The 12,733-nt window shown below is 46.7% G+C and overlaps 1 protein-coding gene across 3 annotated transcripts in view; it reads left to right on the top strand.

The window, feature by feature from the left end:
* Positions 1–12,733, top strand: part of LOC119394418 (E3 ubiquitin-protein ligase Arkadia) — a 74,232-nt gene that overhangs the window by 29,220 nt on the left and 32,279 nt on the right. For all 3 annotated transcript variants that reach the window (XM_037661718.2, XM_037661716.2, XM_049415777.1), the window contains exons 11-13: positions 2,014–2,078; positions 3,234–3,635; positions 8,001–8,130. In XM_037661718.2, coding sequence (XP_037517646.1) covers positions 2,014–2,078; positions 3,234–3,635; positions 8,001–8,130 — 597 coding nt within the window. The remainder of the gene's footprint in view (positions 1–2,013; positions 2,079–3,233; positions 3,636–8,000; positions 8,131–12,733) is intronic.

Below are 12,733 nucleotides of genomic sequence, written 5' to 3' on the forward strand. Positions count from 1 at the left end.
TTCCTCTGCTACAGTGAACTAGAATATCTTTACCTCTGCCGCCGAGGGAATTTTCGCTCGGTGTTTCTGCGTCGCGAGGGATGCAGCGAGGCAGCGATCCTCCGAGAGCATTCTCTCGGAGGATCGTTTAGGTTATCCAGATCATTAATAACTATTCTAATCCATAAAAAAAAAAGAAAACTACAGCAAGTGGCCCGGACTGTTTGCGTATTCATCGCGCCGATATGCACACTGAGCACCACGTAGCGCTTCATACACATGTGCACATGTGCAAAACCTACCTTCCCGCGCAGTGTAAATATTCCGCCCGTGTGGTCCACTGTTAACTTCTAGTGAACCAGTGGGGTGAGTAGCGAATTGTTCATTCTGTCTACGACACACGCAAACCTCGCGTTCGATGACTGCATGGCGTAGATGCGGCAACAGACGCAAAGGAAGGTCTTTCATCGACGCTTGACCGACGTCTGAAGAAGCAGCCGTGGAACAGAGATGTTCGAACTTTACATTGCAAAACGATTATATTAACCGGTCACAATGCCCAGTCTATGAGCATTCACACCAGTATGACGTTGCAGGAAGGCGTTTAAGTCACTTCAGGCAGACCAAGCGAGCTTAACTTCACACCAAGCTCGCACACTGAAGCTCGCATTCTTTCATTCGGCTCGCCTTTTCGCCGTACGACGAAGGCACATTTTCGGTGCATCGCACGAAACTTCACACAACACACATATCAAGGAGGTCCTTCCATCGGGTGAGATGCACTTGTGCAGTTGCAATGCCCGCCTTTTCGCCGCATCGACGTCGTAGCCGCACGGCGAAGCCACATTTTCGGTGCATCGCACGAAACTTCACACAACACACATATCAAGGAGGTCCTTCCATCGGGCGAGACGCACTCGTGCAGTTGCAATGCCCGCGCACGCATCACATACGCACAGCTGCAGTTCCCATTGATCTCCTAGACGCTTAGCTACATCACCTAGTGTGTGCATTTAGCGAGATCGATGTACGTCAAAGCTCCATTAAAGCAAAATCACGACCGATCCTCCGCCGGCAGGAAGGTTGCGGAGACAGCCGAGCGGCGGGACAATCAGGTGGAGGCGGGGGGTGGGGGAGGGTGCAACCGGGAAACATCATGGCGGCACGTCGGCTTCCGTTGCGGGAGATCCGGTTCAAAGGTAGAGGGAGAGGGCGAGTTGGCGCTACTTAACCTGGTCGGCGGAAAACTCATGGAGGGGCTTTAGTTCCACCTTGCCAAATTGATCTGAGAAGTTCTGGCATGGCGCAGGCGGAAAGCTAGCCGCTTGAGGCCCGTGCTATCCTCGCGGCAACTGCTGTGGTGTACACACTGTTTCCACCCAGCGCTTGCACGTCCGTTGGCGGCGCTCATGGGCTTGAAAAAGGTCTTTAGGTAAAAGAAAACTGCATTCAAAGGATTACTATTTATGCAAACATTTTGTGTCTTGTTTTTTCAGTTGCAATAAGTAGCTACTTGCCCACTTATCATGGCTAGAAGAAGCCTTGTTTGCTCGAGTGCATGATGGCTGATTATTTTGGAGACGTGTTTACATTGCGCAGTCGCAGCTTCTGTATCAGAGTGCCGAGAGAGGCGGGGCCAAGGTGTTGGTTTTGTAAACATAGCTGACCATGTGAGCACACAAAACAGTGATGTATGCGGCATCGTGTGCGCCTGAGCACCCAGCTGCGGCATAGAGCACATGCAGGATACATGGCAGCCAACACAAACTCGTGGTGTATCTGGTTGTTTACATTAAAACCGAGTTCATGTCGGTGTCGTGAGGTGCTTCGTTTCATGCTCATTTGTGCGGCATACGCTTCCAAATTGGTTTTAAATATGTCCTAGACTCTATTAGCCATTGATATTTTGTGGATTAGGTGTGGGTGTCCACAGATATAAATCTCACAAGTTATCTCGCCTTCAAAGTGTCAGTACTCCTTTCAAGTCTAAGTTGTCTCCGTTTTTGCATGCTAATCTTGTGTTCTCCTCTTCAGAGCCAGCAGAGAATGCAAGAGATGCAGAGGCGGTGCATGTACCAGCACTCCCTGTACATGCAGAGGTAAGGGCCACATTCTTGCATATTTGCTTGCCCATGGGAATGATTCAAATCGGGATATGCAAGGGCGTTTACTACCAGGTGCTATGCTCTTGACTTAGTGGTGTACAGTGTTACTGCTTTGTGCAGTGAAGTATTAGACACTCTTGCTATTCCAGCTTGACAGTTTTCGTGCTCCATGATCTTCACATGTTCTACGAGTCTTCAGGATGAGCATAAGAAAAAATTCTTAGTTTCTGCTTGTTAATGTTGAACCTTGTTATTTCGAATTTCTAAGGGACCAGGTAGCTACGTGTGCACTGTGTTCCAGCACACTTAAGTGTAGGCGGTTGTGTTAGCTCAAAGTTTTACAAACACATTTATGCAAGAGGTACCATAATGTGACTGTTTTTTTTTTTCTTTGAAACGAAACAATTTCTTGCACCTACAGGTTGTGGACATGGGAAATTTTGTTAGAAATGATCATTCGGCGGTTTTTAGAATGAGTTCACAGAAGTTCTTGTCTATTCAAATACACTAGCACTTCTACGAAACACTGAGGGACTGAACAAATTAGTTCCATTTTAGAGGAGCTTTGTTTACTAAGACGGGTGTATAGGGGTGCAGGGCCTAATTGGTACAAAACCAACTATAAATGAGAGGCTACTTCCACGAAAGTGATTTTGTTATACAGTCAAATCCCACTACTGTAAAATCTTGTTAATTGGACCCTCGTGAATTTGGAAAATCTGATAATTCGGACATGTTTCCTGGTCCTGGCTAGCATATGCATTGCATTGTTTAATGGCATCAAACTCTCGTTGATCTGGTCTTACTTGGCTGCAACCTAGTTAATTCGAACTATCCTTGAAGCGCACCGAGCGTGAAGCGCCGCAAATGTGCGATGCAAAAGAGTGAAAACGGCGTTTGCAGACAACCAAAACGAGGCGGCACTGTCCGCATCGCTATCTTCATCAGTTAGTGACCACGGCTTTGTCCACACGCGAATCCATGGGCGTATTTTTGTTTTAGTTTAGGGGCTAGATCCAAGTTATACCCATAGACCTCCTGATACAAAGGGGAAGGCCCCAGTTACCATTGTCACGATGTACACATTTGCTCACACATGATGGTAAGAAAAAATGGATATGTGCATGATATCGTCCCCTGTCCTTGTAGGCAGCAAGAGGCGTTGGCCCTGCAGCGCATGATGGAAGCCCAGCGGGCAGCCGCGGGGCTGGCGGCAGGTGCCGCTGCCGCCGTCGCTGCAGCTGCAGCAGCCGCTGCCGTACCTCCTCCTCCTTCCGTGGGGCTGACCTCACCACCGGCACTGGACGGGATCTTCGTGTGTGCGGAACGAGGGGCTTCCGGTCCCCTCGTGGCACAGGGCACGAGAGATGCAGCAGCAGCACCCCCGGCTGGCCCCGAGGGCATTGGTCGGGGAGTGGGCTCCTCTTCTTTGGAGAGTGGTGGTGGATGCCAGGCAACCACAGCGACCCCACCTCCAGTCCAGGTGGCTAGAGAGGCGGTTGTGCTGGACCCCAACGTTCAGGCCGAAGTGGTCATCGCATCACCTACTGGGTGCGTTGCAATCCGTTACCGGCTTCTAAGGGGACACAGTAGAGCTATGCATTGTGGAGCATTTGACGGTGCGTGTTAAAAGGCTAGGTGCGTGTTAAAAGGTGCGTGTTAAAAGGCTATCTATGAAGGCTATGTATAGGGGTTGGTTGTATTCCGCGCATTTCTCTATCACCTGATTGATAGTATGAATATGGTCTATTGTTGAGAAGCCTGTACGAAATCCTGTCTGGTCCCTTGGTTGATTAAACTCTAATGTCCTATTAATTCTGTTAGCAATTACTTTTGTGAATAGCTTGTAGACAACGGACAGTAAGCTGATGGGCCTGTAATTTTTCAGGTCTTTGACGTCCCCTTTCTTATGGATCAAGATGATGTTGGCATTCTTCCAAGATTCTGGTATCCTCCCTGTCGAGAGACACTTCGTATACAGGGTGGCCAGTTTCTCTAACATAATCTCTCCACCGTCTTTCAACAGGTCTGATGTTACCTGATCCTCACCAGCGGCTTTGCCTCTTTGCATTCCCTTTAGGGCTTTCTTTACTTCTCCTGTTAATACTGGTGGGATGTCAGATTCCTCTGGGATATTACTGCTTCTTACGTTATCATCCTGACTGTCTCGGCTGCTGTACAGATCTCTGTAGAACTCTTCCGCTATCTCAACTATTCTATCCATATTGGTTGTGACCTTGCCATCCTTGTCCCTTAACGCATACATCTGATTTTTGCCTATGCACAGTTTTGTCTTCGTAGCTTTGAGGCTTCTTCCGTTCTTTAGAGCATGCTCAATTCTCTCCATATTATACTTTCTTATGTCGGCTACTTTACGCCTATTGATCAACTTCGAAAGCTCCGCCAGCTCTATTTTGTCTGTTGCATTTGAGGCTTTCATAGCTTGACGTTTCTTAATGAGGTTTTTCGTCTCTTGGGATAGCTTACCAGTGTCCTGTCTAACGACTGTACCCCCGACTTCCACTGCACACTCCTTAATGATACTAGTCAGATTATCATTCATTGCGTCAACGCTAAGGTCGGTTTCCTCGGTTAAAGCCGCGTACCTATTCTGAAGTGAAACTCTGAATTCCTGTACTTTCCCTCGCAGAGCTAGTTCAGGAGGTTTTCAGGGCCCTAGATTGGGAAGAATTAGGGATAAGAGTTAATGGAGAGTATCTCAGTAACCTGCGCTTCGCTGATGACATTGCATTGATGAGTAACGCGGGAGACGAATTACAGCTCATGATTACTGAACTGGATACGGAAAGTAGAAGAGTAGGTCTGAAAATTAATATGCATAAAACTAAAGTAATGTGGAACAATCTTGGCAGAGAACAGCGCTTCGCGATAGGTGGCGAGACGCTGGAAGTTGTAAAGGAGTACGTCTACTTAGGACAGGTAGTAACCGCGGAGCCGAACCATGAGAGTGAAATAACTAGAAGAATAAGGATGGGATGGGGCTCATTCGGCAAGCATTATCAAATCATGAATGGTAGTCTACCACTATCTCTCAAGAGGAAGGTATATAACAGCTGCATCTTACCGGTACTTACCTACGGAGCAGAAACCTGGAGACTTACAAAGAGGGTTCAACTTAAATTGAGGACGACGCAGCGAGCGATGGAAAGGAAAATGATAGGTGTAACCTTAAGAGACAGGAAGAGAGCAGAGTGGGTCAGGGAACAAACGGGGGTTAAGGATATCATAGTTGAAATTAAGAAGAAGAAATGGATATGGGCCGGCCACGTAGCACGTCGGCAGGATAACCGGTGGTCATTAAGGGTAACTGACTGGATTCCAAGAGAGGGCAAACGCGTGAGGGGAAGACAGAAAATTAGGTGGGTAGATGAGATTAAGAAGTTTGCAGGTATAACGTGGCAACAGAAAGCACAGGACCGGGTTGATTGGCGGAACATGGGAGAGGCCTTTGCCCTGCAGTGGGCGTAGACAGGCTGATGATGATGATGATGATGATGTTAAAAGGACTGGGCATGCAAACATGGACACGAGAGAGAAGTCGAGACACCACAAATGCACAAAGTGTGCTCGTGGTGTCTTGCCTTCTCTCTTGTGTCCGTGTTTGTTCGCCCACTCCTTTTAACACGAATGCCTACCAGCTAGCTCGGCTCTCTGTTGTTTGACTGGTTGCATTTTATGTGCTCCAGAGCACTCTCGCAATGTGTTTTTGAATGTGGTTTGAAACTGAACTGGAAACAAATGTAAATGGCTTGCAGGACCCAGGTGTGAATTTGAATGCACTTTGTAGAACTTCAGGCGAGCTACTCGCCGAGAGTACTACATTGATGAATTAAGGTCGCCCAGACCCTGTTTAATGAAATGGGATGTAACAAAACAATAGGTGCACAAAACTTCATTTCAAGGGAACGAGTAAAGAGGGGTAGGGTTATTCAGGAGCTTGTTGGTCTATGTCGTAAGTACAGGGTTCTACTGGCTTCTGCAGCCCGCCTTACACGACTCACAAGGGCTAATTCAGAATGGAGAACGGCAGCTTGTCTTTCTGTTGAACCACCGCGCAAATGACAGAGAAAGACGAAAAGTGCAGCACAGTTGCAGCGAAAGCTGCAGGAGTGGCCTTTCTAGAGCCCTTTGTAAACTCTCGTTGGGAAACTAGTACAAGTTCAGTTGCAAGGTAGTCATCACACCATAAATCATCATAATTTTCCTGAGTAGGGATGTACCTGCTACACATCTGTAAGGCATTATGTGTAGGCTTGTGCCAATAGTAAATTTTAGGTTCGAAGCGAATAGTGATTTTGTCGAATAATTTCGAATCGACTTCGAATAGTATATATTACACATTATAACAAAAAATGAGCATATTTATTATGACTCAACTAACTTGCACAATATTCTTTAAAATTGAAACAAGGCATGTGCAGATGTCATTCTTTTTGGTTCAAAGGGAGTGGAAGCAACTTTGAATAAGTAGCGGGATTTGACTTTCAATAGAATGCATGTGATAACCTGTAAAATAAATTACATTTTAAAATTTACTATACTTAGAGCATATAAGCCAGTGCAACAAGCTTTTAAACTTTAAAATTGATGGGAGGGTAATTTGTTCATTCAACCTTGAAGAGGGGCTTCGCAGCAGTGCGGATTTTCCTGGGTAGGTGTATCCATGGTATAGCACCCCTCCACTGCAGCGAAACCACCTTTACAGGGAGTTGCATGTGGTTTATATATGTCTACTCGTTCATTTCGAATACTGCGGAATTTAGAATAAATTCGTTTCGAAGCGAATTCAAATACTGCAATATTCATTCGAATGTTCGAACTGCTCGAATATTCGCACAAGCCTAATTATGTGCACTATGTTGATGCTGTAGATGGTGACGAAGAATTATGGCTGAGCCCTTTGTAATGGGTGGGAAGGTTTAAACCACCCACTTGTTGCACAGTTCATGTGGTGTGATGCCTGCTTGTTATTTTACACTTCTACCATGCTATATTACATCTGTTAGCATGATTCCTTGCCCGACCTGATGCCCGTATAGGGTCTTTTTACAAGGGAGTTTCAACCACTGGTGTGGCTCTGTGGCAGAATACCACGTCGAAGGCCCGGGTTCACATTCCATGCGATCCTGGATATTTTTTTTCTCATTGTGCGCGATAGCAGTCACGTATGCCGGTGACGGCGGACAACTGTGCCACCAAAATCGGGTGGTGTTGTGATCTCATAACAGCTTTCACTGTAAAAAAAAAAATAACAAGGCACTGACTGCGTCTGCAGGCTGTGTCCGCCATCCCTCCTCCACTGATACAACCCTTCTCTTCTCGAAGCTCGCTCTAAGAAAGGGAGAATGAAACAAAACGAATTACATTGCGTTGTAATTTAAGCAAGAGCCCATCCCTTGCAAGTCGCAAGACCTTTACCTGTGCCATAACAGCAGGCATCTGTGTAGCCAGCCATGCTGATTTCTGGCACTAAGGTTTCCGCTTAGAATTCTAAAAAAAAAAATAGAGAATAATCCAGGACTTGCAGTACTCTACCTATACCTTGCCAAATGGATGAAAGTTGAGATTTAATAGAACTACTACTTTATTTGTCTAATTTGGTAAATTACCATTGCGCTCTAGTGTCATTTTATGCTGAATATTAAATGGAGCTTACAGTAGACTGTATAGGGAACTTGAAGAGACAAGGAAAATATGTTCTGCTTAATTAAAGGAGTTCTGCTTACTGAGAGATGAAAAGTGGTGCAGAATTCAAGTACGATACATACCAATCATATTAGATGCAGCTGTTCCATTTGAGCAGCTATTTCAGTGTATAGATCTGTGTTCTTTGTTGAACTGCATGGTTGGAGTGGATTCCTTGTTGTCACGGGTGTTCATCTGCTTCCATTTCAGTGCTGGGGAGGCAAGTGGGGGCCACGCCCACCTGCATCACCACATCCACCAGCACCACTACCACCACCCACCAACACCTCCGCAGTTGCACTCCTTCACGCCCCTGACACTGGCTCTGCCCCATAATGTGGTGAGTGCTCCCACTTGTTTGGTGTTCACATGTGCCCATGCTATTCTTACTTAATACGAGATGTGTTGCATTGGTTTGTAAAGCTTTTTTGTCTTAAAGGAGTACTGACACGATTTTGAAGTGCAGCAAAACGGACGTTTTTGGTTTCCTTGGCATGTAGTGTTAACGCTCTCCCCACACCGCATCCGGGAAACACGTATAAATATTTAAGCTTGATTTTAAAGTTTTCATCTCCCAGCATCTGCAAGGCAGCTTCACCGCATGGAGAGACCTATGACGTTTCAAGTCAGCTCACTTGGTTTGCAAAGTCTGGCTTCTGCATGCAGCCTAAATCGCAGAAATCGCTGTCGGAGGCACTGGACGACAGTTCACTCATCATGAACCACGTTCGACTGACAGCAAAGGACAGCAGGTGCATATTTCGTGGGTTGCAGTCTGCCCGTGACGTCACGGGCAGACTTGACACGTCACTATGAAGCCGCCCTCTCGAAACTGAAACCGAAATTGCTGATTGAAAGAAGCGGTATTAAAAATATATGCAATGCATCCCCAGGCACCACGACACTCTTTTTAGGGTTCTCGACACCCGTGCTTTCATTTAGAGCAACAACCCGAAAAATTTTAAAATTCATGTCAGTACTCCTTTAAGGGGAGACTTGGGTCTTGAAAAACGTTTTTTTAGTAGTTGGGTCAACGGAATGAAATTTAATACACTTATTCAGTTTTCTTCTGCAGATTCCAAATCTCCAAGTAGATACTACAGTGTTTTTTAGCATAATTCTCTCGGGGATATTTGGCAACTTCTTTTTGTCAAACACAAAAACAAAGTACAGCTCAGACCACTTATAACGTAACCGCTTACAGTGCAGTACCGGCTATAATGCGGTTTTTTCTGACTCCCATTTACTCTCCCATAGAACTCCATGTATACGCATACCGCTTATTGTGCAGACCCCCCAGATGAAAGACCGGTTATAATGCAGCTGCCGGAACATTCTCAGAGATGCGAGGGTGCGAGCGTGCTTCTCAGCGGAGATGCGCCAGCGGGGGAGAGAGCGGCGACGGCATTACAAAGGAGGAGGGGTCGCGGAACGAACGAACAAGGAGCGGGGGGAGAAAAAAAAAGGATGGCTGTGGGGGACAGCAGCCCGGCGCAGGTGCGTGGTGTGAGGAGGGGGAGCGGTTGCGCGGCCGACAGAGAAGCCTTTGCCCCCTTCGGCCGCTTGACATGCGCGCTTCGTCGTAGAGCGCAGATATCGCGCGTGCAACCTCGATTCCCCCGCAAGTAACAATGCTTTGAGACGCGATTGAGCTTTCGCCTTTGCCACCAACAGGCGGACTTACAAGCTTGAAAGACTTTTTCAGGATAGTTGCCGCGGCTGTTCTCCCGATCGCGAGCCGAAACTTCGTTTCACGCGTGATGCCCTCGGTTTAGCTCGCGAGTGCGATCTCTTCTACTCCCGATCTCCGTGTTGCCTAGGGCAAGCTTCTCACGGTGGCATGCCAAGTTGCAACGCGCACGCTAGGCCTAACGAGCGCTAGCTGCCATGTCGGCGGCCGCGGACTACAGAAGTTGCGGTTTGGTGCCGAGTCAATGAAACATTTTGCAATTGTTGCATTTAGAAGGGGTGACTTACATCTTTTACGAAAACGCGGGCGTGCGTGTGAAACACTCGAGTGGTGGTTTGTGGTCGCCACCGTTTTCGACATCGCGGACGCGCAGTGTGTTACCGCGGCGACTTCCCGTGACGGCGCATTTTTTCCGCGTTCGTTATGTTGGCACCGCAGGTCCGCGGACGCTAACAGTTCAACATTCTCAAATGTAAGCAGATGCAAACTTACGCCCCAGTCGCATGCCGCGATAGTCGGAATCGCGCGCCTGCCTGTTGGTCATGTTTTGTACACGTGCAACCTTTCAAAAATGTTGTTTTGGTTATAGTACGGTACCGCTTACAGTGCGGATATTCGCGACTCCGGCGACTTACGTTATAAGCGGTCTATGCTGTATGTGGCACTATTGCCAGAAAGATGGTCTAGCCGATGATGCCATTTTCTTATAATGTTGTTTACCATACTATAAATCTCGATAATCGTAAAGTATATGAAGGAAAAATTTTTCACTCATTTCTGCTTCTGTTTATTTTGCATTCGAAGTTCGATAAAACAATCAAATTAGCATAGTTCAATAAAATAATCAAATTAGCATCATTGGCTAGACAAGCTCTCTGGCAGTCTTACCGCATACTTGTTTTTGTGTTTGACAAAGAGAAGTTGTCAAGAAACACCGTAAGTAATATGCTTTCAGAAATTGCATATCTTTTGTTCTAATGCAGATAATTAAAATATACCTGAAGTGCATGTGCATTTCCATGGGAATCAAATAAAAGCACACCCCTGCACTTAGATTCAGGCACACATTAAAGAAACCTGGGGTATCAAAATTTACTTTGTGGTTCTCTACTATGGCATGCCTCAGAATCATATTGTGGTTTTGGCATTTAAAAGCCCAGAATGAAAGAAAGAAAACACGTACAGCATAGAAAGCATAAGTTTGCGTGGTGTGGAAAAAAATTGGGGAGGGGCAAAGCATGTAGGGAAGGGTGTTTCAGCTCCACTAACGTGAAACCTGTGAAGGGGCAAAGCATGCAGTGTGCGCCGTGTTTCCCACAGCAAAATCACTGCTAGTGGGCAATGAGAGACAGAAGATTAGACACAGAGACCCGCAGTCTGCTTTTAGTTAACTTGCACGCTGCGAATCTTTGTTTAACTACGCACAAGAGAAATCTCCCACCAGCACTGCATTGCAGGTCAAAATCCAGTGCCTATATATACGGGGTGGCCAGTGAACAGTTGTGCAGCGCGAGCGGTCGTTTTTTTTTCAGTCAAGAAACTCGCTAGCAGATGCTGCCTGCGTCAGCGTTATCTCTCGCAGGCGAGGGTGCGTTCTCGTTCCTTGCGAGCTGGTAGTTCAACGTTCATCGCAAAAAGAGTCTTTCCAGAGTCAACGCGCGCCGTTTGCTCTCTCTCGCCACACGGTGAGCGATGAGGCGATGCGCCCTCTATTGCGCTCAATCAAATGGACCATACTGACAGCAGACGACGATGTATGCCGACACACCGAGACCCTAAGGTGCTTTGCCCCTGAAATACAACTGTTTCAGGTCGCATGCCTTCAAGGAAAAGCCTGCGATCTGAGAAACAGGAGGCTCCATATAATGCACATTAAGCACTGCAGTCAAACCCACTTATAACGATACCACTTTTAACAATATATCGGTTATAACAATTAGACGCTGCTGCACCACCAACCTTTTGTATGCTTTCAATGGCGAAATAACCTGCTTACAGCAATGCCCGCATGGCGCATTATCGGTTATAACAATGCATTCTGCCTGTTGGGTGTCTGTGTATAAAGACTATGGAACGTGCAATCCTTGAAAAGGAAGAAGAAAATGTAAAATTCCAGCTACTGAACTCCCGCCCACAACCTCAACGTCCCCCAGTGCCAACGCCTCCTAGAACTTGACAAGCCTGCGTGTCGCGCGTCGTGACGTCAGCTACGTCATCAGTGGCCGTCCGACCGGTCGGACGCCGCCGCGCTGCTTCGAACGCGTTTCTTGCTTAACCAGTCTGTTTGCTGTATCTACAGCTCGCGCGCAGTTCACAGCAATCTCGCCAAGAATAGTTATCTCTATTAGCTCACCTGAAGCCACTTGATTTGCTGCACGCAAGTGCTACTCAGTCACGAAGTACGCTTTGATTACGATACAAATTGCCCCATACACTTGGTGGCATGAGTTTATTATGTACATACATTTAAAACAGTACAAGTCCACACAAAAAAGCACTATAATATACAAAAACTCAACGTGCACTTTACTTCGAAGTTAATGTTTTTAGCTTTCGCGCTTTGGCGTCGGCTTTTGCAGTAGCAGCCATATCATTTCATTGCTTGCAGTAATTACTCAACATGATGTTTGCTGCGCACTTTGCTATCATGCTGATCAACAAACTTGGATCGTGCCCATTTACGCATGTCACCAGGTCTTCGAATTCAGGCAGTGACTCAATTATCAGTTGCCTGAAGACATTTCTCTGGCTTTCTTGCTGAAAAAACATTGTGACATTCTCTGGCTGAAGCAGCTTTTTCAGAACTATTTCAGCGTGCATCACGATAGTAATGATACACGGTCTGGGGAATTTTAGACCACCTCTATTCAGACTAGCTGCTAAAGAGTGCACATCTGCATCCTCGATTTCTGGTGTTTGGCACTCCACAAGCTGCTCTCGGCAGAAATCACACTTCAGTGTTTTCAGAACAGAATGAGCACAGAAGCCACCGACATAACCAAAAACAGGCACGCGTGCACTCAAACTGTCCTGGTCTTCTGGACACACAGCAATGTTGAATGAATGTGCAGCAGCCGGCAAACAAAGCTCCTCATCGTCGTTGAGGTCCCCAGGGCTTATCACAGGAAGAGTGTTTTGAAGGCGAATTCTGCCTTCACACTCATAAAGCTGCCTGATACTGATGTGATAGTTACCGCCAGCCATTTGTCGGTATTGCCCAAATCTGTTCTCCAGACCGTCCATTTGCACTTTT

The sequence above is a fragment of the Rhipicephalus sanguineus genome, chromosome 5 (genome assembly GCF_013339695.2).
Source record: "Rhipicephalus sanguineus isolate Rsan-2018 chromosome 5, BIME_Rsan_1.4, whole genome shotgun sequence".
NCBI lineage: Eukaryota > Metazoa > Arthropoda > Arachnida > Ixodida > Ixodidae > Rhipicephalus > Rhipicephalus sanguineus.